Source organism: Corvus hawaiiensis, chromosome 3, assembly GCF_020740725.1.
Source record: "Corvus hawaiiensis isolate bCorHaw1 chromosome 3, bCorHaw1.pri.cur, whole genome shotgun sequence".
In the NCBI taxonomy this organism is placed as follows: domain Eukaryota; kingdom Metazoa; phylum Chordata; class Aves; order Passeriformes; family Corvidae; genus Corvus; species Corvus hawaiiensis.
The window spans coordinates 53,209,413-53,233,405 of NC_063215.1; the positions used below are offsets into that span (position 1 = coordinate 53,209,413).

At 39.6% G+C, this 23,993-nt stretch overlaps 1 protein-coding gene and 1 long non-coding RNA gene across 2 annotated transcripts in view; one reads left to right on the forward strand and one right to left on the reverse strand.

The window, feature by feature from the left end:
• CLVS2 (clavesin 2) overlaps positions 1-23,993 on the forward strand; it is a 56,489-nt gene that overhangs the window by 8,019 nt on the left and 24,477 nt on the right. Inside the window, exon 2 of the mRNA XM_048297462.1 lies at positions 1,720-1,894. Coding sequence (XP_048153419.1) covers positions 1,720-1,894 — 175 coding nt within the window. The remainder of the gene's footprint in view (positions 1-1,719; positions 1,895-23,993) is intronic.
• On the reverse strand, positions 1,038-8,505 carry LOC125322977. The gene is made up of 3 exons (XR_007202318.1): positions 8,495-8,505; positions 6,222-6,226; positions 1,038-1,111 (listed from the first exon to the last, which is right to left on the reverse strand). It is a non-coding gene; the product is annotated as an uncharacterized LOC125322977 (long non-coding RNA).

Below are 23,993 nucleotides of genomic sequence, written 5' to 3' on the forward strand. Positions count from 1 at the left end.
TGTCTGATGCACCAGATTTCCAGCAGCCTTGTGCCACTAGGAAGCTGTTAATCCAAGGCATGTGACGTCTCCTTAAACTCCTTAGGGAGGATATTAGAGAGATGTACATCAGGGACCTGGGACCCTTCTTACGGGACTGAATGTGGGGTTCTGCTTTGTGGAGCCCTTCTGGAGAATGAGATCTTTTGAATGGGGCAAACTAAATGTCAAGTAGGGTTGAGGCTAATTTTAGAATCTGAACATTTTTAATGTCTGTTCCTTGTATGAACTGTGGTTAAAATTGTCCTCAGACCAAGGCATTCCAAACTTCCTGTAAACCTTAGATCTCAGAAAAGTAAACCATTAGAAAAGAGTTAAATCTCAGAAAAGTTCAAAGGAGAGGAGTGAATATGAAAAAAATTATCCCAGTCAATAAAAAAAAAAATTAAAAAAAAAAGGATCTCCAAAATGAAGAGAAGAATTTTGTAAAATAATGCTTCCCCTAGTGTTTTCTGGGGAAAGCACACTTTCTCTTGTTCTGACATTAGGAGAGTCCTTTTTTAATCCCTTTTCTGTGAATGCATAACTGGGAAGTTCACTGAATTTTAGTTGGCTAAAAAAAAAAAAGATGGAAAGATTCAAGGAGTCAGCCACAACAGATTAATTTCATTTATGTTATTTCCTTTTGCAGATATTTTCAAAATACAGTTATGTCCACAACAGAACAGTCTACTCATTGTATTAAAGCAAGTAAAATTCAGTATAATTTAATGTAATTTCTAAGTAGGCACACATGCTCTGTGCTACATATGCAGAATGGTGAAGAATTCTCTAGGGACTCACAATTTTGAAAACTTCTGTTTGATGCCATCATGGGAGATATTTAAAGGGCCTTGCTTAAAAATATCTGTACACTGAATATTTAACTCTTTCATTTCTGGAATCTTTGTATATCTGATATTTTTAGGTTTAACTTTCTAGTGCCTCATTTGATACCATGGAGTGGACTGGCCAATTTAAGTCTGTTTTGGTAACTGTTAATAAAATCCTAGAATCATAGAATGGTTTGGGTTGGAACGGACCTCAAAGATCGTCTAGATCTAACCCCCTGCCATGAGCAGGGGCACCTTCACTAGACAGAAACACCTCAAAGCCCTAGTGTGTGTCACTTTCTGCTTTTAAGATCCTTGACTAATCAGCCTTCTATAATTGTGGATTTAAGAGAAAAAATTACATGGGGGGGCGGGGAGGGATAAGGAGAGCATGTGGAAATTCTCCTTTTTAGTTGATAATTTTGTAGGTCCTATTATTTCATTCCCTTAGGAAAATATAGAAGGGAACATTGGATCTACGCTTCTGGTATTAGTCTTGGTTTTTGGTATCATTATGATTTTAGAAAAATATAATTTGTGTAGAAGCTCTTATATAGACATGTAATTACATGTAAAGATACTAAAGCAGCTTAGGATACTATACAAAAGTTCAAATTTGCTTTTGATGTGTTACATTCTTGTAGTTTTTTCTGCCTGGCTGATGGTCTATAGGTACATAATCCTGCTCCAGAAGATGAGCTCAACTAATTGAGCTTTTGAGGATTTCCCAGCTTTATGTACCCATGACTTCTGAGGACACACTCGCACTCTTTGATTTAAACTTCTGACAAAGAGAGAATGCTCAGAACTTCTCCACCTCTGTGGCTGTTGCTCCTTCCCTAACCAAATCTCCTCTTCCCATTCTCAGGTACACACTGGTGGATATTTTGCGTGCCATACTTCTTTCTTTAGAAGCCATGATAGAAGACCCCGAGCTGCAAGTGAATGGATTTGTTTTGATTATAGACTGGAGCAACTTCACCTTCAAGCAGGCCTCCAAGCTCACACCAAGCATGCTTAGATTAGCCATAGAGGGCCTTCAGGTAACATTATTGTTTTCTTTCTTTTCCTAATTCTTTTTCGTTTTGCAGTTCATTACAAATCTAGGTCGATAAAAAAGACCTAAACAAAACAAAATTCCAACAACTTCTGAATAGCAAGGCTATTAACACTTTAAGGTGTGGGTGTACAGGCAAGCTACTGTGACAAAAGTGTGAACTCAGTCAGCTAACTGCAGTAACTCCAGATGTGTAGGCTCCTTCCTTGCTATAAATACGAGGTAACTTTTTTGTCTTTATTCCAAAGTGACTGGCTTTCTGTAAATTCAGATGGTGGCTTCTGCAACAGAAAGTTAGAAGTAATCAGTTTATGTTGTAATTATGCACAGGGCTAATGAAATAGGGGTTGCTGCTGCCATGCCAGCTTGTTTTTTTTCGTTGATTCCTTTGGAGACGGTCTCTACATCATTTGTAATAAAGTGTGGGGCCCTGTGATTAGGCAGTTAGCTGGGACTATTTATTTACTCAAAGTTCAGCATATGCTTGGCTCTTTTTCTGGGTCAAGATTAATCTGAGCAGCAGCTTCTGGGACTGAGTATACAGTGATTTAAATTTCTTTCAGCTCATTGTAAATTCACTTTATATGGCATAGGCACATTCGTGGAAAGGATACTGCATAATTTGCATCTGTTTCCTATGGTATTTTATTCTTGTTAAAATGAAAAACTCAAATTGTTAAGGTAGTTGTTTTCTGCACAAGTCTGAGTTGTCATGTTAAGAATATCTGTAATTCACTACTGTGGCAGTGTGCCTTGCTTTTAGAAGGACATGTATTCCTATTCTGTGAGGTTTCTATCATTTATACATTTTTATTACTCATAAAGCAAAATAACAGCCTTACCTTTGAACTTTCTTCACTGTGATAGTGTGATTTTTGAAAAAACTTATATAGCAGCAGGATGGAGTTTTGATTGAATTGATGAAATGGCTCAACTAATATTCAGCCTGCTGTAGCACACAGAAGGGTAGTGACGTGAGATAAAGATCTCAAATCTCATTTTGTTGTGTTTCCTTATGCAACAGTATGATTCTATTTTCTTTCGAGCTGCATTAGAAGGCAGCAGTGAAACCTGTCCTCTAGTAGTGCTGCATTTCCTTTTATTGCTTTCAAAGTTGGGGGGGTTTTTTTTGTGCTTTTTTCAAAGTTAGCCATTGTTTTCTGGTTTAGAAGATGAATAAATGCTTTTGTAGTCTTTGTTTTCAAATGGTGGTGTTTCTTCTTGGGCGTTGTTCAGAGATGGTTATTTTGAGGAGAGCTGCAGTGGATAGTTGCATCTGAAAATGTGAAGGGTGGCCTACCAAACTTCAGGTGGGCTCTGAGACTCTGTATTCTCCTGCCATTGGTTAGTTCATGACTGAATTGAGGAGAAATCCTTTGGCTTACTTAACTTACCCATGCCGCCAGCTTTGTAGTTTCAAATATTCCAAGTCTGATGGTGGCCAACACCTATGGCATCGTTTTGTGCCCGCTGCCTTCAGTGCTGTTTACTGCAGAGATGCAAAAGTGGGCATGAAATGCTGCAAAAGAGAGAAGGAAGAGGCATTTCTGCCCTTTATTTTGGAGGAAAATGTATAGCGAAAACATCATTCTGAATGATGTCAAAGTAAAAAGTGCTTAATCAGGTAGTATGAAAAAGAACACGAACAACTCACACACACTATTTATTTATGATCTTTGTAAACACATTCTGTTTAATCAGAGAAATGAAATTTACTTTGGCTTATAAGATTCAACAGGGCTCAAGATTCTGAACTTTACCATTTGGAGAATTTAAATATTTGTGTTGCTTAGGTGGAAGGGGACAGTGTCAGTGGGATTAGTGACCACTGAATTTGATGTTAGCCAAATCCCTTTGCCTCCTGAATGAAATCTACTGATTTTGCATTATATTTGCTTAGTTTCCATGGGGACCAGAATACTCAATATGGTACGTACCAAAGACTTTACAAGCTATTGCATTTTTGGCTTTTTGCAATGGCTTGCTGTTTAGGAAATTGCTTTTGAAATCAAGGTAAGTAAATACATAGTTTTCTACTGTATAGAAGAAGATGAGTTCTGGTATATACTTTGTCTGCATATATGTTAAATGGGAGTGTGAAAAGAATCATACCCCAAACTTACTTGGATAAATTTGAAAAAGTTCCTAGGTAGCTGTTTCCAGGAAAAGAGACTTTTGGTCATGGCATTTTTAATGTTATAGGACTGATTATCTGTAATCTGATGTGAAATTCTAGCATACCCATCGCAGCAGTGCTGTACCAAACGATTGATGCAGTGTAGGTCAGTGCTGAATTTTAGATCAAATGGTTTTGCTAGACAAGAGGCAAAAACTTCATGTGGAGGTGTCGGCACTTGGCTGGGACCCTTGATGCTCCAGTCCTAGCTCATACACTGGCTGTGTGCTTTTTGAAAAAAGGAGCAACAGTCTTCCTTGCAGATGCTTGTGGCTACAGCACTCAATGTTGCTCCTCATCAGTGAGGAAGATTTGCAATTTGAGCTCCTACACCTTCCCTAATATAGAACAAGGTCAGAAGGAAAACTTTTTGAGAGCTGAAACACATGCCTTGACTTTAGCACTTTGTGTTGACTCTCCCTAGTGTATTCAATGTGTGGATGTTTGTGAATTCCAGTCTTTAGGTGCCCACTTTTCCCCGTTCATTGATTTCTGTAGACAGACTGCTTTTTGGCTCGTGAAGAAGCTAATGTTACTCAGCAGCTGTGTTCCTGAAAGCAGGGAGTGTTACAGTGTTGTGTGCTTCAATACCTGAGTGCCCCGATTAAGTCTCTTCCAAAAACTTTACAGAATTTTGTTTCTTTCACCAGTAATGGGTTGCAATCTGTGTGCTTCAGCTGTTTTTCTCATAGAAGAGAGAACTTTTGAGAGCTCTGAAGAAAACCAGTCCTAACTTTCCATAGACAGTGATAAACTCTGAGCAAAAAACCCAAAATTTATCAGATGGTTTCAATATAAGGAACAATTAAGTTGGCTGGAATTCATCTGGATGGAGGAACAAAAACTGTAGAGGGAAGGTACAGGAATCTATAAAACCATAGAATCATCGGATAATTCAGTTTGGAAAGGACCTCAGGAGCTTGGCAAATCCAACCCCCTTCTTAAAGCAGGGTCCCTGGTGAGGTTAGACCGGGATACAAACAAGATCATGGGTGGCTGGAGAGAGTGGACAAGCTGCAGATGTTATTTGTTATTTCCATTTTAAGAAATGGGCATCATCAGGTGATACTAGGAGGAGACCTGGCTCTTTATAACCGTTGTACAACGTCTGGGTAACTTGTGGAACTCGGTGCTATGGGAAATTCTGGATGCTTAAAGTTTAGTTGTGTTTAGGGAAAATGGAGAGATGAACTGAGTATTAGTAAGTACATAAAAACCTTCCTTAGGCTGTACAAAGTTGGAGATGAGGTGGATGCTGAGTGGAATAATCACATATGGCTGTCTAAATTGTGGCTGCTCTAGGCTCTCACTTTTGGCCTCTGTTAAGGACAGGATATGAGTATGGACTTTTGGTATGGCATAATTAAGTTAAGTGTATATTCCACCCCTTCTTCCTGCTTTTAAAAACCTTCCTTTCATTTTACTGCTCCTGGCACTCCCCTGACCCCTTCTACCAAAACACCTAGCTGAGAACACAGAAAGAGGGAGGAGGTTCTGGTTATGATTATTTTCTTTGTGATAGTCCTTTTTTACACTAGCCCCTATACGGACTCTTTTTAATTATCGAGACAGCATTGTTTTCATAACGCAGGTGAAAACAGTTTCAAAGACTGAAAATCCAATTTGAAAATTATATTGAAACTCTGACAGTTAATAATTTTTGGGGGTAATTATAACTGAGTTTTGCAAAATGGAACACTGTAGGTATGCATGGGACACTTTAACTGATCAGCGGATATTTAGTATTCTAAAACCTGAACCACTAATTCCTTCTTAAATATTGATTTCTATTTAGTGCATAATAGTAGTTGCATGTGTGACAGATTCTTTTTCGTGTTTTCACTCAGGCAGGCTGTACATCCAAATGCTTTGCAAAAATGTGTCGTTATTGGTGGCTGAATGTGAATGCTTCTCCTCTAGTTAAAAATCTGGTGAAAAAGAGATGATACACATTTAAATGGGGAGCTGAACATATGTGGACAGTCAGCATTGTTGCAGAAGATAGAAGACTCTTGCTTCTGGGACGAGGGTGTTTACTGGAAGAAACAGTGATAGTGTTGTGGGGGACAAGGCAGGGCTTTTAACCGTGTCCTTTTTTTTTTTTTGTAACAGAGGAAGGCTTCATACACTAAAACACACTCACTCCTGTAAAAATGAAAGCAAACCAGAAAGTAAATGAAGGCAGCATCCTTGCAGCTACTATTACTTTCAAAAACGTCTTTCACACAGCTGCTCTTGTGAGTTGTAAGAACAATATCTCCAACCAGATGTGCTGCAGCAGTGCAAGGTGGAAGTACCAGACACAGACCATGTACAGTCTGGTGATGGAAGTGACAGGACTTCCTACTTGCATTTTCTCTAAGTGTGAACTCTATCAGTATCTTGCAGGGAGTCTTGCTGAACATCACAGTTGGTTCAACAAGCACAGAGAGTGCTTAAATTTTGCCACCTGGTTCTGGACTACATCTATGCAAACAACATGTTGCAGTGCCAAGAATTCCTGAGACAGCAACTTCCAGAACTAAGGATGCCTCTAAAAACAGTATTTTGACTTCATATAATTACGTGGTTACAGGCTCTGTGCAGTGCATAAGATTATTAATAATGAGCTGAAGGAACAGTTAGCACTGGCAGTGAGCATCAGTGAGCTGCAAACCACAAAATAGAGCTTTAAATGTTTTTGCATCCGGACTTAAAACCATAAACCCCTCTCATTCAGCGCTTAAATTTTCCACCAGTTTTTGAGAACAGGGTCCTGACACTTTGCATATTGCTTGAGAGAATATTAAAAAGTAGCAGACTCAAGCTTTTAATGGGAGTGTCTTCCATTTTCAGGAAATTTAGTAAATAATTTCATTCAGGTTTTGGTTTTTTTTAAACAAAGAATTAAGTTGTTTGTAAATGCTAGTCCCCTGAGCCCATGACTTCTCAGAGAACAGAGGGATGTGCTTGTAAACAGCTTAATTTCATACCAGTTCAACTCATGTTCTGTAGCAACAGCAGTTAAATGGGATATTTTTCCTAAGAGCTTGTTATTTTCAAGAGTTTGCATACACTTGGTCTTCCTTACTTGTAAAAAAGGCCATAAAAAGGCTTACTAGCAATTTACTGTGTAAACAGGGTGGACTGGAAGTGATTGTTATTTCTAGCTCCTCACCTGCTGTCTGGATGGGCTTAACCTGCTGGGTGAGAAGAGACTTTATGACCACAGCTCGAGTTCAGCTACAAACAGGCGTGTCTGTATAGACACAGCCATTATTCAGTGTGGTCCCAGCTGTTACCCTGTTATCTGAAGACAGAATAATTAATTTTCTTGCTAGATTCTTCTGTGATGCTCATAAAAAAAATTACTGAATGCCTTTGGAATGTTGATTTATGTATTCTTGAAAACACACTTTTAAGACAAGGGGATACCATGATCTTTTTTCTTTTTATTTTTCTATCCCCAGCTGAGAATAATTCCACTGGAAGATTACTGTTAAGTGTTTTCTAATTTGGGGTGCCTACTGTGACAGGCTATGGTCTTGATTTTCAGTCACTTTTTATATATTTGGAGTCCAGCTGCCATTTATTTTTCATCAGGAGGATTCAAGACTTCAGTCTTGAGCCCCCAAGCCAGGAGTCTGAATTCTAGCATGGCTAAATTAAGAGCTTCTCATTAGATTCTCTTTGAATGCACATAATGCCACATGGGCTACCACTTCTGAAACAAATGAGAAGAAGCAGCTAGCTAAACTCCCCTTCCCCCCCCAGAAACTCTGCTCTGTGGCATCCTACTGAAAACTGCAAGGAAGCTTAATGGAGTTAAATATCCACCCTGCAAACAACTGCTACTGGAACTAGCAGAGTATCTGCCTGCAGTAGGTTGTCATCCTCCCATGTGAACCTGAACAAGAAAGACAGAGGGCACTTTGCCAGTGGTTTGCAGATATTTGCTGTAAGCAAGGCGTGATTAGTTGTGGGGAGCTTGGCTTTTGTTCAGACACTTTGATCTAACTGGCACAGACTCTTTTACTTGTTCCTTCTGCCCTTTTTGCTCTGACCAGGCTTTGCCACAGTCCTACTGCTTCCCCAGCTCCTCAGCCCACTCCTGCTGACATTGTCTTACTTTGTACTACACTTCACTGATGTGGGTTTTTTTGTTGCTGTGTTCTGATGGCATCCTCCAAAACCTCAGTCACCATAGATGACTGCATGGCACATTAAGTTCATCTTAGACTCCCTTAGGAGATCTCAGCCTTTTGTGGTCTCTCTGGCCAGATGCTCTCCACATCTGGCTTCTAATCATCTTAGCTTCCCATCTCCAAATCTCCTTTTAACCAGTGTTCCCATTGCTCTTCACACCAGTCATGAAAACAGCACTGGAGCGTGTGTCCTGATCTGTTCACATACCAAGTGAGTCCTCTAGACACCAGGCTGTTAAGGAAACTCTCCTTTTAGTTCCTCACACTGGAGCTGGTCTACTTGGTACACATGACTAGGTGCTCACAGGGCCAGGCAGGAGACATTGGGAGCTTCTGAGGATGTTAGTGGAATGACATGGCATGATCTAGAAAAAGAAGAATTTTCTTTTTTGAATCTGGTGTTTTCTTCTACTCAACAAAGTAGATATGGTTAGTGTAGAAACCAATGAAAATGCTCATAGTTGACATTTTTCCATCAATTCAGTCAACAGAGAAAAACATCCAAATAAAATTATTGGATCTTGAGAGAAAGAAATAGAAGAGACTCTTTGTACAGGCAGCCTGCTTCTTTCTTGAGCTTTTGCTAAATGCTAGCCACTTTTCTGCTTTTCTTTATCAGAAAACTGAATCTATCTGCATTAACTAAAGGTAGTGACTAAATTGTTCTGATGAGGCTGAAAAACTAATACAATGCTAAAGTGACACAAACATGAAGGGGTTTGTAGCACAAACTCAGTATAGGCAATTTATTTTTATTATAGGCAATTAATTCTTGCCACTGTGAATGACTTTCTATTGTCTCTGGCAGACCACAGTTCAACAACTATATAGTTATAACCATTCCTCAGCTTCAAAATATCTATTTATTTTTGGAAGTGATTTTTCTCAGTCAAGGTCTAAATATTTCTCTTTTCTTCAGTATCTTAAGGCCATAAGGGGAATAAATAGTAGCCTTCCTTGTAAGGTCACTCAGAAATAAAACTAATTTGTTGTAAATTGTAATGTTAGAGACAGAAGACATGTTTTAAGATCATAGTTCACCTTCCTGCTAAGGCAAGATTATCCCTTGCATTATATTTTCTAGTGCTTCTCACAGTTTAATTTAAAAGCTGGAAGGCAGGTCTGGCACATTCTTTGGAAACTTCCCTACGACTTCTTGCTTTTCAGATTTCCTCTCGGCATTAGTCCTAATTTTTCTATTTCAAAATGTCAACTCTTATAAACCCTTTGCTGTTTCACTGTGTGCTGTTGGGTCCAAGAGCAGGAATTAGTATGTGACACTCAGTAACTCATAGAAAGGAATTGCTTTGATGCAGTATCTATCTGCAGCAGCAGTGATTTGGAATCAGGACCTGGAGATGTTCCTCCGGCCTTGTTTAGCACTGGAGATGGTGAGATGTGAAAATCAGTGTGATCCTCTTTATTTGGAGAGTCTAAATCTAGGTGGTTTTTTTTATAGTGTTCAATTTACTTGTGTTATTTTATATATGCATCTTTCAGGTTTACCTCAAAAGTATACACTGGATTGTTTTTGTAATTATTTTCTGAAACCAGTCTAACCTTTATTTTCCATGATGCTAATAAATCATCTGTGATATTATTAGGCTGTGCACAGTTTTCTTTATGCTACTTTCTTCTGCACATACTACCCCTGCATGTAGTGCCTCTGCCAGCAAAGTCTTACAGGGCTCCATCCACAAAACAATACAGTGTAGGTTTTTTTGTGATTTTGGTTTATATTCCTTAGCAAGTGTTCACCTCCTATGACAATTATTTTTGTGAATCCAATTTGCCTTTGGTTATAAGCAAAATTTTAACTTTGGTTGTAAGTGATTGCTGTGCAGGAAGAACACTGCTGTCATAATTTGCTAATGTTTAAAAACAACTGTGGGAAACATCTCTGGGGGAAGCACCATAAAAATGTGAAATTATATGGCTGGTGATGGTTTCTCTCATCTCAGGTTTCCTAATCATGAAACAATTAAGACAATTCAATTTTTGTACATTTTAATAGGCATAACTGTTTTAAATAAGTGATACTTTGCTGGTGATTTAAAGTAGGTCAGGAGCTGAAAGTTTAGATATATAACAAATGAAGAAAATTATATTTCTGAAGAAAAAACTTAAGTATTTATTGTTTCTAAAATCTCATACTCCAGTGTGGATAATATACTTTAAAAAAAAAGCTCCCTCCCCCAAAAAGCATTTCTGCAGTCTTTTGCTGCATATTTTGCAAAGATCAGAATAAGTTCTTGAAAAACATCTATTATTATATGGAATATGACAAGAGTGCTTGCAATCTTTTCCAGAGTTTTCTGTAATGAAAAGGATTGAGTAGTAACATTTTGTTTACACATAATGAGTATCCAAACATGGATATGAACTGAAGTCCGAGGTGGCTGAACATACCACCCTTTCTGAGGAAAATAAATTTACATTCAATCAAAAAAAAAGAATTTCACTCCAGCACCTGATAGTGAGAAAGCCTCGTGTCTGCATCTCCCCCAGCTCAGCTATGCCGAGGTGCTTGCTTGTTCTTTTGGGTTGCATTTTATGTTGCCCCTCACAGTTTAGGTTTTGACTATGAAATATGTATTCTTCTCCCATATTTTATAGGACTGACCCTAAAATCACACGGTGTCATTGGAAAATGCAATATTTAATTGGTGATTAAAGGTTGTGTTTTCAAATGTATATGTTATTTTCCTGATCTTTTTAGTTGGTTCTCAAGAATCGTTGTAGCTGTTAGAATCTTTTGGGGTAGGGCTTCCTTTCTGATAAGAACTGGTCTTCAACCCTTGGCCACTTCCACCACTGAAAACGTTTTCTGGAAGGAGAAAGTGATTCTACTGTGACTCAGGGGAGGGCCTCCCTAAAGGTGTGTTTCAACTGTGGTTTTCATTAATTCTTACCTGACACTGCACTGAATGTGCCTTATTACCTAGAAAAGCTTCTGAGTTTGTTGGGATGTGCCTTCATCTCTTGCTAAACTATTTGACTGCAAGTATAATTTAGAGCACTGCATCTTCTGGCTGAAGGCCACCGTGCAAAGTATAAAGAAGCCAGTGCAAATCATCAAGTACTGGTAGTCCTCCAGCATTTTCCTCAGAAAGTCTTTGCAAGGTACAGTCAGTCCTCTGAAATCTGCAATGGATCTTTCCGGTCTTTATGCAGAAACCCCATGGATTATTCTCCAGACGTAGTGAGTCCATGTAGAAACACTGGATACATTCAGTAGTTCAAGTGCAGTTATAAACCCGGGCTTTGCAGTAGCAATTTTCAACCTGTGGAAGAGTATATGGTGAAAATGTAGATTCATTTTGAGAGGAAGATGAAAAAGATTTTGAAGGATAGTGCTTAACAGAGGAGAAAAGAGAACACTAAGGATTTTAGGAGAAGATGGGATAGTTATGAAAGCATAAGTTATGAAAGGGCAGGGTGAAGACAGACATATAAGCTGCCCTTCAATGTAGATTTTGAAATGTTTCAAAGTAAACAATTCCATTTCCTATTTTATGGCTGTTATCAATCTCATTGAGTAAAATGTCATCTCTAAAATAAAAATTTTTAAAGCTATACTGATGTACCATTAGAAAATAAAGATTAACATTTTTGAAATCTTAGCTGTCACACATCTGCAATAACTAACCTATATAATAACACCAGATATTATCATTCCCCTCCAGTTTTAGTCAGTGAGTCACATTACATGGTGACTTTGACAGGCACCAAGTGTGCTTTGAGACTGTGTTCTTCCTCAAATTCTTAATTCACTTTCCAGAAGAATTATAGGGGTTAACTGCATACCTCCAGCAACATGTTTCCATTATGAGGGGATGCAGTTAAATAGTTGTGATTGATGAGGGATTATGTATCAGTGAGAAGCTGTCTGAGCCTCTTAACCACTTATTTTCTCATCCTTTATCTTTCAGGGGTTTAGAGATGCAGAATTGCAAGCAAGGTTTGACATATGTTTTGGGCATTAGTTGGGATCCATTGGGTCACGCTTTTCAAGGCATTTTGTTAGGAATATTGAGCAATTGATTGTCTCTGAAAAACCCTAGGACATCTTCATACTATTGCTATCAGTATGATCCAGTTCTGCTCTCCACAGAAATTCAGCAGGAGTGCAATTTAATGAGACCAGTGAAAGGAATCTGACTGCTCTATTTATAGCACACTAATTGATCAGGGTAGCCATGGTAGGAGGAAACTTCAGAGAAAATCAATGCAGTATCAAATGAAAGTAGCACACAAGCCTTTAAAGGCAGCTGCGTGAAAGCCAGTTAAGAATGAATTTATTTGAAGATCCAGGGGAACATCTTGGACCATGTGTGTTCTTGCTTTAAAATGTAGGAATTAAGTCAAAGCAGCATCTTTCATGCAAGGTGAGCCTTACTATGTATTTTTTTCTTCATCCTCTTGTCCCATTAAATCTTCTTGGTGGATTTAGTTTCATATGTGGACTGTAAATGTCTTCTTTTAAGATCTCCCCCTTGACAACCTCACCCTTTTTTTTGTAATGAGGATGGCAGCCACACTGTGTAGCAGAACTGCAGAGCCTCTTGGCTGTGTGTCCAGCACTCGGGCACAGTTCCAGGTCTCATGGCTTTCACTTAAATGCAGGGAGAAGATGGTCTGTCTACCTCCATTCTCCTTCCTGTCATCAAAATACTTGTGACCACAGTAGATATGTAAAGCATAACTGTTTGTACTCATTGCTAGTGTTTCTTAAATCTGTGTAATGGACCTTAGCTTCCTCCTCTAATTTCATGTTTTCCTCATGAAATCTGCTAAATCCTGAGCAGCCCCCTACTTGCCATCTCTGAAAATTATGGTTTTGTGGCAGATATTCTCCTTTACTGGGTGTATTTCCATGCTATGGGCTGACTGACCATCAGTACATTGCTTTTGGGCTGCTGTAGGAGGATGAAGCAAGCAACAAACTACCATGAAGGCATTTCAGCAGTGACTTGTTTCAGAAGGAGTCAGAGGGGAAACAGATGTACTCTTTGGTTACTTTGAATGTGCTTTTTGCTCTTGTGTTTTTACATAGACAAAAGTTTTACTTCTTCTCTGATTGATGGCAAACATGGCAATGATTACAGGCAAAGCTGTCCAGGCTGTCAATGTGTCTCCTTTGCTTCAATGCTTGAATGTGCTTGCAATTAAATGAATAAAAATCTTGTTTCATTTTGCGGCATGTGGGATGCAACACTTAGATTCACTTTTTGAGGAAAAATGCACATACTTTTTTTTCAGAAGCATAATTAAAGGCATGGCATCATGAAGTAGATGCATGAATAATTCTGTTTTTCTGCTGCTTCATAAGAAAGGAGTAAATAATCTACACCTTCCACGAACAGTTAATATCTGTGGGCTAAATTTCTTTAACACCAATAGCTAAGTATATTAATGGTACTACATCTTCTGTTCATTCAGTTTTGAGCTTATGTAGTGGCGTGGAGTTGTGGCTTAATTAGCTAGATGAATAATGTCAGAAATATTGTCAATTATCAATATGGTCTTCATCTTTCTTTAAGCCCCGACTGGGAATCCAGTTCCCAATGACATCAGCAGTTGCCGTGGTGAACGTTCATAAGCTAGTCTTTAATCTCTCATTAAATCACAGGCTAGGAAAGCAGACATGAGGACTGAGATGAAAAAACATGCATCTGCAGCACTGATGTCTTCCCTGAAAAACAGGAAAGGCACACTTCTGTGTTTTTGAAAAAAAAGAGAATTTGCTGCATTGGTGAGCACACTCTCAGCCACCTCTACTGTCTAAGCAACACCATGCAAGGAGAATTTGCAGAATGTAAACAGGGGTGAGATGTGTGGGGCTTGCGAGCAGCTGAAATGGAATATGACAGGGCCTGAATATGATGAATGACTCAGCTCTGTCATGTGCAAGGTTTGAGAATGGAGGTAAGGCTGGCAAGTTTAGGATCTCTTTCTTGCTACACTGGGCTTTAGCTGGACATTTCTTAGAGCAACAATCTGCAAGTTTAAGTTACTGTACAGAGGGGCACTGGAGAGATCTCCGTGTGAGCTAGCAGAACAGAGGTGATGTGTGAACTCACACTCAGACTGACTCATGGGGAAAAAGGAATGGGACAGAGGGAAGAGTACTTTGGGGCCCATGTAAATCAGGATGGGTCTTTTGAGAAACAACTCTGAGTTGGGAGGGCAAATAGAAACTGAGTTGTTACTGACAAGCCCCCAAGTGTTATGTGTACTGGGCTGAGACTGGAAGAGTAGAAGTACCTGTGTTGTAAGGGACATAAAGGTGCAGTATAAAGCTTTTGCTGTGGAACGGCTCCCCAGAGTGGCAGTTTGGGCCAATATGTAACTGTCTCATTCTGTGCTATTTTGTCTAATAGGAGAAAATTATTCTTCCCCATGAAGCTTAATGTGCTTATGTCATTACAGCATTGTGTCTCTAAGAATGCCATCACAGGAGCTGTTACTGGCACAGGAGTTCGTTTCTGCCCAGGTCTTGGTCTGCCAAGGTCTTGGTCTATCTGTCCCCACTCTGTTTGTCCTAAATCAGTCCTGCCTCCTGTATGGGCCCAGATGTTGTGCCAGTGCTTCCCTGTGTTTGTTCTCTCAGTTGCCTGCTTTTGGGGTAAAGGAGTCCAATAGCAATTTTTTTCCTAAAGTAGAAATGGGAAGCCATAATTTTGCACTTTGAAAACGGAAAAAAAAAATTAAAGAGGCAGGGAACAGACCAACAACTGCTTTGTTCTATTTTGCAAATACAATAATTGAAAATAAACCAGAAAATAGAAAAGCAGAATCTGGAGGATCTGGTTTTTTTTGTGGGTTTTTTTTACAGATTTTAAAGTTGGGATTGATTTCCTTTAAGGTTATGAAGTCTTGCTCACAAATCTTTTATGCTTTCCCTGATGCTTTTTATTCCTGGAAAGGTTTTTGACAATTTAAAATTAGTCAGAAGAAGTACACTAAGCTGTAATTTATGTTGCCAGGCATTATTAACCAAGGCCCTGCCTTCTCACACAGAGGACCACACAGATGAAACTGCAGAATAGAATTATCTTTGCCCAGGTCACAAAAAGAGAGGTTGTCTGCGAGAGCACTCTGTCATGTTTTCCTACCAGCACCGAGTTCACACTTATGTCCTTGAAAAATACCATTTGCTCGGATGACAGACTGTCACAGGGCGGGGATGTAGGTTATTGCTGTGAGATGAGAGCCTTTTGGCGTTCTTCTGAGTCACTGGCACCATCTGTCCCTCTCCTGAGGTAAGGCCGGATGGAGCGAGTGGAGCCCTGGCATGCTGTTCTGCTTTTTATTTGCCATTCTCGACCTTGCATCAGTTGTGGTCTGATGGCAGGGTTGGTTTGGGATAACTTGCTTTGTTCCATGTTCTGCAGTGAACCCCGGGCATAATCTGCTTTGACTCACATACTGTATTGCAGGAGACATGTTTTGCTTCAAAGCAGATGGTTTCAAAATGAATGTTTTTGCTATTAGTGCATCATATTGGGCCAGGTGTTGCTAGCTTCTCTTATCCTGCCGTGTTCAGAACCTTGATTTTCTTTTCAACACACGATAAAAATGTAGAAGGGAATTCAGTCAGGATTCACATAGATCACAATTCTGGTCAGCGAAATAGTGTCAGCCTGGTTTCCCTTTTGCTTTTATTAGGTGGGTGATGTGTTCCTGTCTTTTCTCTCTTGGGTTTGATCCTTTCAACATGGGCTGAAATTCACAGCCCTGGGCTCATCAAACCCATATGGATTAAAAAAACTCCCAGCCCTTAGAATAACTTTCAGGCAGCACAAAATGTGGCAGTAGGGTATTAAAGATAACTGGGTCAGGTTTCCCACAGCATTGTATGTGGAAAGATGTGGTAAGTGTTGGTCTTGCAGAAGAAGCTGTGGTGTTGGAGGAGAACAGGCTTTTACAGACAAACCCAGGGCTGTGAGTTTGCTGGCTGAGTGCTTCATGAGGATCGCTGCAACACTAGAGAAAATAAAAACTGAATGAATTTGAGCTTAGTGCTGTTAGTCAGCTTTCAGACAAATAGTAATGACAGGTGAGGCTTGGCAGTGGAAGACACAAGTTGAGGTTATGTGCATATTGGCACAGGAATGACACTGAAATGCTCCTATGAAAACAGAGTTCTCTAGGGATGATGTTCCGTGTGAAGTGAGCAAGGAATAAGCACTGAAGTCTGTGGGATGGTGAAAGGTGACCCACAGCATTGAAACCTGGGGAGAACAGTTGGTATGGACTAGGGAGACTGGGGAGAAGGCAGAGAGGATGGATAATGCTGCAACTGGGGGCATCCTGTTTCTTGAGCATTGGCTGTAAAATAGAAATGGGATGAACAGCAAGTTATTTTAGAATGAAATATACTATAATGCATTTATATATTAACGAGAAGGAGCAGGAGGGGTGAAAGTAGGAGCTGTCACTGCAAGAAAATATCATCAGGCATAGAATTAGAGGAGTTGGGGCTGGAAAGTCAAATTTCCATGCTGTTTCCCAGGTAACAGGTGAGTTTGTTGAGTCTGAGAGACGTCCAGGCTGGGAAGTGGGGCTTGGGGATAGAGGCTCATGTTTGCGTGTGCCATTCTCTTTGCCCTCATTTTTGGAGTCCTAAAATAGATCTAATTTCCCTTAGTGTTACATAACAGTGAGTCAAACCCAGCTTTTAAATATCTTTAATTAGTTTTAACAATCAGATTTCCAGTTAACACATTTAAAGTAATGAATGCTGCTCTCCATGCTTGCAGAAGAGGCTCGGTGGTTACCTGCAGTGAGTGTACAGATGACTTTCACCAAACCCTATTTCCTCTTGAGCTAGACAAGGTGTTCAGTGCAGGAGGTCCAAACTTTCCCATCCATGATGCTGGTGTCTTTCTGTGTCTTTATATTTTCTCTTTTTTCTCTGTGCCCATCTTCATGCTCCTGCAAGCTCTGGTGCAGCCTCCTACGCTTCCAAAGCCCTGCAGCTTTGGAGAGTTGGCAGCGGTCGCCTGTCCATGGAGATCATCAGAGTTGGTGTCAATTTGATGTGGATTTAAACAAAGCTAGGCCTGCCAGGTTGGACAGAGAGTTACTTGCTTGAATTTCAAAATTTTGACTTCTGGTTTGATTCTTGCTTCAGGCATTATTTCAGATCTCTCATTTGAAGGGAAAATATCTTCCCTACCTGGCTGGGAGCCATGTCCAGGGCAATGCAGTATGATCGTTGCTGGGAATGCTTTTCATCTGCAGCAATTGTAGGTGATGCACATACTTGTGCACATGCTTTGATAGAAAATAGCATCTGTACTTGTTATTGCTTTGTGTAGTGCTGAAAAGCACATGCCAGTTTGATTGGTATGGATCAGGGAAGAATCATAACTTGTGTGGACTATACAAAACTATATACAACCTGCTGATCATGCAACAATGCTTCTATTTTAGAAACTTTGTGCTCTATTGGAATACACATAGTAAGGTCTTTGCACTGATGCTGAGTTACATTAATCTGTCAGCACTTGTTTAACAATAGTGTTGTAGAAAAGATAATTAATTTTTTTGCAAACACATCTACATCTATATTTATGTTAGTATCAGAGAAAACCAACAGAATGAAGGAGAGTTTTATTTCAAAAGCATAAAATGCTTGTAAATAAATTTTTTTTCTCTGTGAAATGCAAAACCATGCAAAAGTCTTGATGAAATTTTTTTATTTACTATGAATTCAGCTTGTCTGTTAGCCCAGCTCCTGTTCCCACTGGGGTCGTGCTGTTCACCCTGCTGATAATAAGGAATAAGTTGTTTTTATTATATGCTTATGAAGCCTCTTACACAGAAAAAGCATTCAGTAGATACTCATTAGTGGAGAACTGTTTTCAGACAGGTACGTTGTTTTGAAAAAGGAGAATGACATAGCCCAGATGAGTTACTCTTTAAGACTATCAGAAATAGTTGTTATCATCAACGTTTTACAACCCTGCATGTGGATTTTATTTACTTTGGCTTTATTAGTTGTGTACTCAGACTGGACTTGATTCTCACCTGATGCAGAGTGCAGCTCCTCAGAGGCAGTTATGTTACTGTAGCTTTGGTTCTCCAAAACCCATGCATTCTCTCACCAGATCTGCTGATCAGTGAGCTCTGGTGTGTCCTTCACTTGTGACTGATACTCAGATCTGTGCTGTCTTCCCTTACTTACCCCATGTACCGAATGTTGTTACTGATCCCATGGTTCTTGGTTGAAACCTTTGAGTTGCCTGCTGAGTTAATGCGAATACGGACTGAACTTAATTAATTAATTAATTATAACTTACCTTAAATAGAAATGGCAGTACATTGCTCAGTGCTGTTGAAAAGGAACTGGGATGCTGATGACCTGATGGCTAAGAAAGAAAGAATGATGCATATTTTGCATGGAGAATTACTTGTATCTAGCAGCCATTTCTAGTCACCATTTCAGACTATACAGAATGAGGACAATAAAAATTTCAATGGAGGTGGTATGAACAGAACCATTTGTGTGATACTAATTTTTGTAAAAAAAACTTTTCAGTAGAGGTCACTGTAGTGGACACAAACATCTCTCAGGACTCCTGAACATGTATTTACACAATAGCCCTCATAGTGCTTGAGTAGCCACTCTGTTTAATTAATGGTATTTAAAAGGTTTAATCTGTGTAATGAATAGAATTTTAAAAATCCATGGCTGACATTTGAAAGTGAATATATTTGTTTTGTATGAGGTGCAATAATTTAAAATTGCTTCATGTTTTCCTGAGTTTCTTGCTGGTTTATACTGGGCAGCTGTCAGTGGAGAACACCTCTAAGAGACCGTAACTGTGTACTAATAAAACAGACATGCCCAGGGCTGCTCCCTTCTGCTGCAGTGGCTATGTCCTGACTATTATTATTTTTGTTAGCCTAAGCAGATTGCTGCATTCAAAGGTCATTTTGGAAGTGGTGCTTGATTTCTGTTTACCTTCCAAATTGTTTGGGAGAGGGACGGTGGCTATGACTTACACTTTCACAGTATAGATAATTGAGTTTCTCCTCCATGAATGTTTCTGGATGCTGTTAATTGTGCAGTGTAGATGCTGCTTGATATTTTGCAGAATGTTATTTTGTGTATTTTGGTATTTCTTATGGTACATTTTGTTAGGGAAAGGCCTGTCTCTGCAGTCAGAAATGGAGTACACCCGATAGAATCAGATTAGTGCAGGCCCACAGTGAGTTCAAGTGGGTGAGCTGTATGTGAAGAGCATTGCCTTGGAGAGCTTTGCACTCACCCCTGCAGGCTGGTGTAGCAGGACTGGAATGTCACAGAGTTAGTTGAGCTCATCAGACCCACTTGCTATTAACTCTAATAACATTTGTAGTGATGAGACGGTCACATCTTGCATCGGATAAGTTGTCACGTCTGGTGTTTTCCAGTTCCTGACGACACTTTGAGGCAGTTGAATGTTGCTGTAAAAATGCTGGAGTCAGCTGAAAGTATAGAGAGGGTTTAGATAGACAGAATGAGATTCCTCAAGTTGTTATTTCACCAAGTCATTGAGGTTAATGCTTCTCCATCCATAATGGCACCATGGGACTTTATACAACCAGAAGTGGTCAAGACCCTTTGTTGCTTTTTTCCTGCTGAAACTTGGCACCTTCCATGAGCACACCAACTGTTCAGTTGTGCTGGAACTCTGGGGCAGAGTTGAGCCAGAGAGGAGAGGAACCAATTACTGAAGTGCCAACAACCACTGGACATCACTTTGGGTTCCACCTGGAGGTTACTCTGCATGGTCTCACTTTGCAGGTGAGATCTGTCACAGTCACAGGACTGGGTGATGAAATTTGCAGCAGTGTAACAGCTTAAAATAACAAAGCAATCTGTTTCAATACTGAGGGTGTCTTGGGACACACAGGATTGTGCTTGTCTGTGATTTATATCACCACATAACTCTCCATATCAGATCTGCATGAAATTCAGTTTCTTATCCTGATATGAGCTTGTGTTGTATATGATCGTAGCAAGTAACAGAATGAAATCTGTTAGAATAGCTCCAAGAGGCTGCATTCTTATCCACAAAAACAAAGGCACTATATAGTTCTTTTACAAAATTAAACAGAAACATTATAACCTATGACTCTACATCCCTGCTAAGAAGAATCACAAATTTTCCATAAAGACAAAAAGAAAATGTTTATGTGAAATGTCTCCCTTCTAGAGATTTTTTTATTTGAAAAGTATCAAATGGGTCAAAACAGAAGTATTTAATTTTGGGAAAGCTGCCAGTGTTGAGTGGAGTATTCAGACACCTCACATCCCCATTTACCTCCAGGCTGTATCTGTTCCTGTCTCCAGGAGAGACTGTTGTGCAGTGTAGGAAAAAAATATTTTAACCAAATAACATTGTCTTTGTAAGGAAATGGAAGCTTAGAGCACTCAAAGTACAGCTCCTAGGGCAGTAGCAATAGCTAGCAAGCATTCTGTGATAATTTCCCCCCTGCTTTTTTTTTTTTACATCTACCTTCCTTCCCTCCCTCCATCCACTGAACTCAAATTCTAAGGTAGCCTTTGCTTTTTCATATACTGACAGATTTAGCTGCTGCATTCTTGTCACAGAACACTTAAATATTCATTCTGCTTTTAATTTTAGTGCTGAAAGACTGTAGTGGATACGATGATGCAGGAATTTGGGCTCAGAAAATGGAAGACTTTTAATGCTTCGGCTACGTGTGAAGATTTATCAGCCAGGCTCCAAAATGAGCAGAGCTGACTGGAGTACTGCTTTAAATGATCTATTTCAGTAAATACACAGCCAGGATCTTTAAATGGCTAAGCATACAGCTGGTGTCTGATATCTAGAATGTGGCTGGAAGTGTTGTTTATTCAGGATGAGAACAGGTATTGTAGGTCTGTAGTACTGTACTGTACACATATATACACATCTGCAAATTTCTTTGTCTGAATTGCCAAAAATTAGGTTAACAAAGAAACATGTTAAAAATGATCTTATGGTTATTCCAGCTTGGATTTAATTACATTTAAGAAAATTTAGATGATTTATCTGTGTGTTTCTTATTTCCCTATGTTCTGGCAGTAGGCAGCCCATCCCCTTATTGCCAGCATCTGACTGATTAATTGGTCTCTTGCTTGATCTGTTTTCCTTTTTGTTTATGTATAACTTATTCTAGTGCTTTTCCTTTTTAATATGGTAGCACCAAATTTGCTCAAGGTTTGTGCACTAATGTGGATTAAAAGTCAAGCAGCTGCAGCTCTAATACATAATTGATCTACCAGTAGGGCACAAAGAACTGATTCTGGTTCCTAGATAGGAAATGCCTTTTTTGTCCTATGCTGTTAGCCTGAGCTCTTAAATCTATGTTAATTTAAAGTGAATAGACTACTGGAAATGGACAAATTATCCATTTTAATAATTTTTAAGAGATTATTTTGATGTTTGAGGCATAAGGATTTTTATACACAGACACAGACACACATGCACTCTGTTTGCCATGTACCTTTTAGATTTCAATGCAGTTCTGTTTGTTGGCAATTGAAAATATCTTACGTCTAGAAAATGTGGTACATTCTGAGTCTGTATCTGCCTCTTGATGTGACCCCACACCTGTTAATACCTAACAGAAGATTTTGCTTGCATAAACTATTTTTTTGTACAGGTGCAAGAGCTTTGTGACATGGTCTCAACAACAGCACCCGTTTGTGAATGGATAGGTTGGAAGAGGCCATGTCTGCTCATATTAGCATTGGCTGTGATTTTATTTCAGCTTGTCCTGTGTTGTTGAGGAATGACTCTTTGACTGTTCAGTTAAGAGGAGGTAGAAGCTTGTTTAAGGTTTAATGTTCATTGATACTCTCACTGAAATGAGGAGTTTTGTATTTCCAGCCTCCTTCTGAGGTACACACGGTGGTCACAGCAGGGGCCTTTACAGCTGTGGCATGAATGACAAGTGGGTGAGGGCTCCGTGGTTGTGGGACTAGTAGCATGGGTGTGCTGGATAGCACGGCTTGTGTGGTACTAATGGATGGGAAGTAAGAGTCAGCCAGCAGGGTGTCTCTGCTTTCCATTAAGTCCACTCATGCATACCATAAGCCATCATCCCTGTTCTGGGGATTTAATTCTCTGATTAGCATGAAGCACTAGCACCAGAGTGACAGTAGTAGAGGAAAGCAGAAAATTTAAGCCGCGCTGTAGAGGAGGATTGCAAATCGGAATGTGGCCAAATCAGAAAAGTAGAATGGAAGGAGAGGGAAGGAGGGTCTTTTTGCACATATTCTTATGCTTCCTGTAAAAAATAGGCCACGCTGTTGTAGTATATTGCATTGGAGTTAAGATGCTACAATTTGAATATGGTTTTAGCAGCAGAGCAATAAACATTTTGCAATCTCTAGTTACAAACATCGGAAGATGTTACTTATGCAAAAACAATATCTTTGTAAATAATGCTATATTTAGAAAAAGACATACTTTCAGATGTTGGTAGAGCTAAGAGCAGAACAGCAAATTGTCAGTTTCAAAATGGAAATTGAACTTCTTTCCTAGAGGTTTCATTAATGAATGGAGTTAATTTGACTGTTGCTTTCCCTGGTCTGTGAGCTCTCTGTGTTGCCCTGTGACATTTCTGAAAAGCTGGACTCACTGGTGGGTGCCAGAACTGGGGAGACAGCTCATTCCCAGCCTTTGGAAACTGAACTTGTTCAATGTTGTGCAGACAGCTTGGCAGTGGCTGTGTTTTGCAGTCCTGGTTCAGAGAAAGTGATGCATGAAATGTCAGGGTTTGCAGGTAAGGTAAGCCTGCATTTAGGTGGAGTAAGCTGAGCACATTTTCGACAGTCACTTGTGAAGATGAGTGACCTCGGGCAAGCCAAGAAGCTTGAGTACTTTACATAGGGTAAATATTAGCATTTATCTGCAATTCAGTTTTTAATTGACTTTGAGAAGTCTATCATCACACTGGTTACTTTTGCTGGTGATGAATTTCAAATATAGCACAACTTTGGTAAGTGATTTGAAAAATACTAGGTAAAAAGACTATTTAACCTCAGTGATTTTATATTTTTCATCAGTGTCTGACTTGTTTAGAACTGTGTGCTCTTATATTGTTTCCTTATGTTCAGGTGGACCCTTCTGTGTTTCAGTTCGTTCCCATGGCCTCTGGTCCTATCACTGGGCAACACTGAAAAGAGCCTGGCTCCAGCGTCTTACACCCTCCCTTCAGGTCTTCATGTACATTGCTGAGATTCCCCTGAGTTTTCTCTCCTCCATGCTGGATATTCTCTGCTCTCTCAGTCTCTGTCCTTATGAGAGATGCTCCAATCCCTGAGTCATCTTCCTGGCCCTTTGCTGGACTGTGTCCAGTGTGTCTTTGTCTGCTTCGTACCGGAAAGCCCACATTCCAGACAGTTTCAGAGTTGAGTTCTTTTCTCTGTGGGTATCCATGTGATGTGAACTGGGGCTACTGTTGTTTTCTTTTGCTGAGAATACATTCACATGGGTTCCACTTTTATTTTAGCAAGAAGACATCTGCATTTCTGATTTTGATCTCCCAACTGCTTGCATATGAATTTTCAAGAGTTTCCAAGGTGTGATTTTAGGAGAGATCCTACCATCACATTTTGTCATTACTGGCATATCCTGATAGCACAGCAAACACATTAGCCTTGTCCTAGATATGTATGATAAAACATGTAACTATTTATTTTCCCAGTTTTGCTA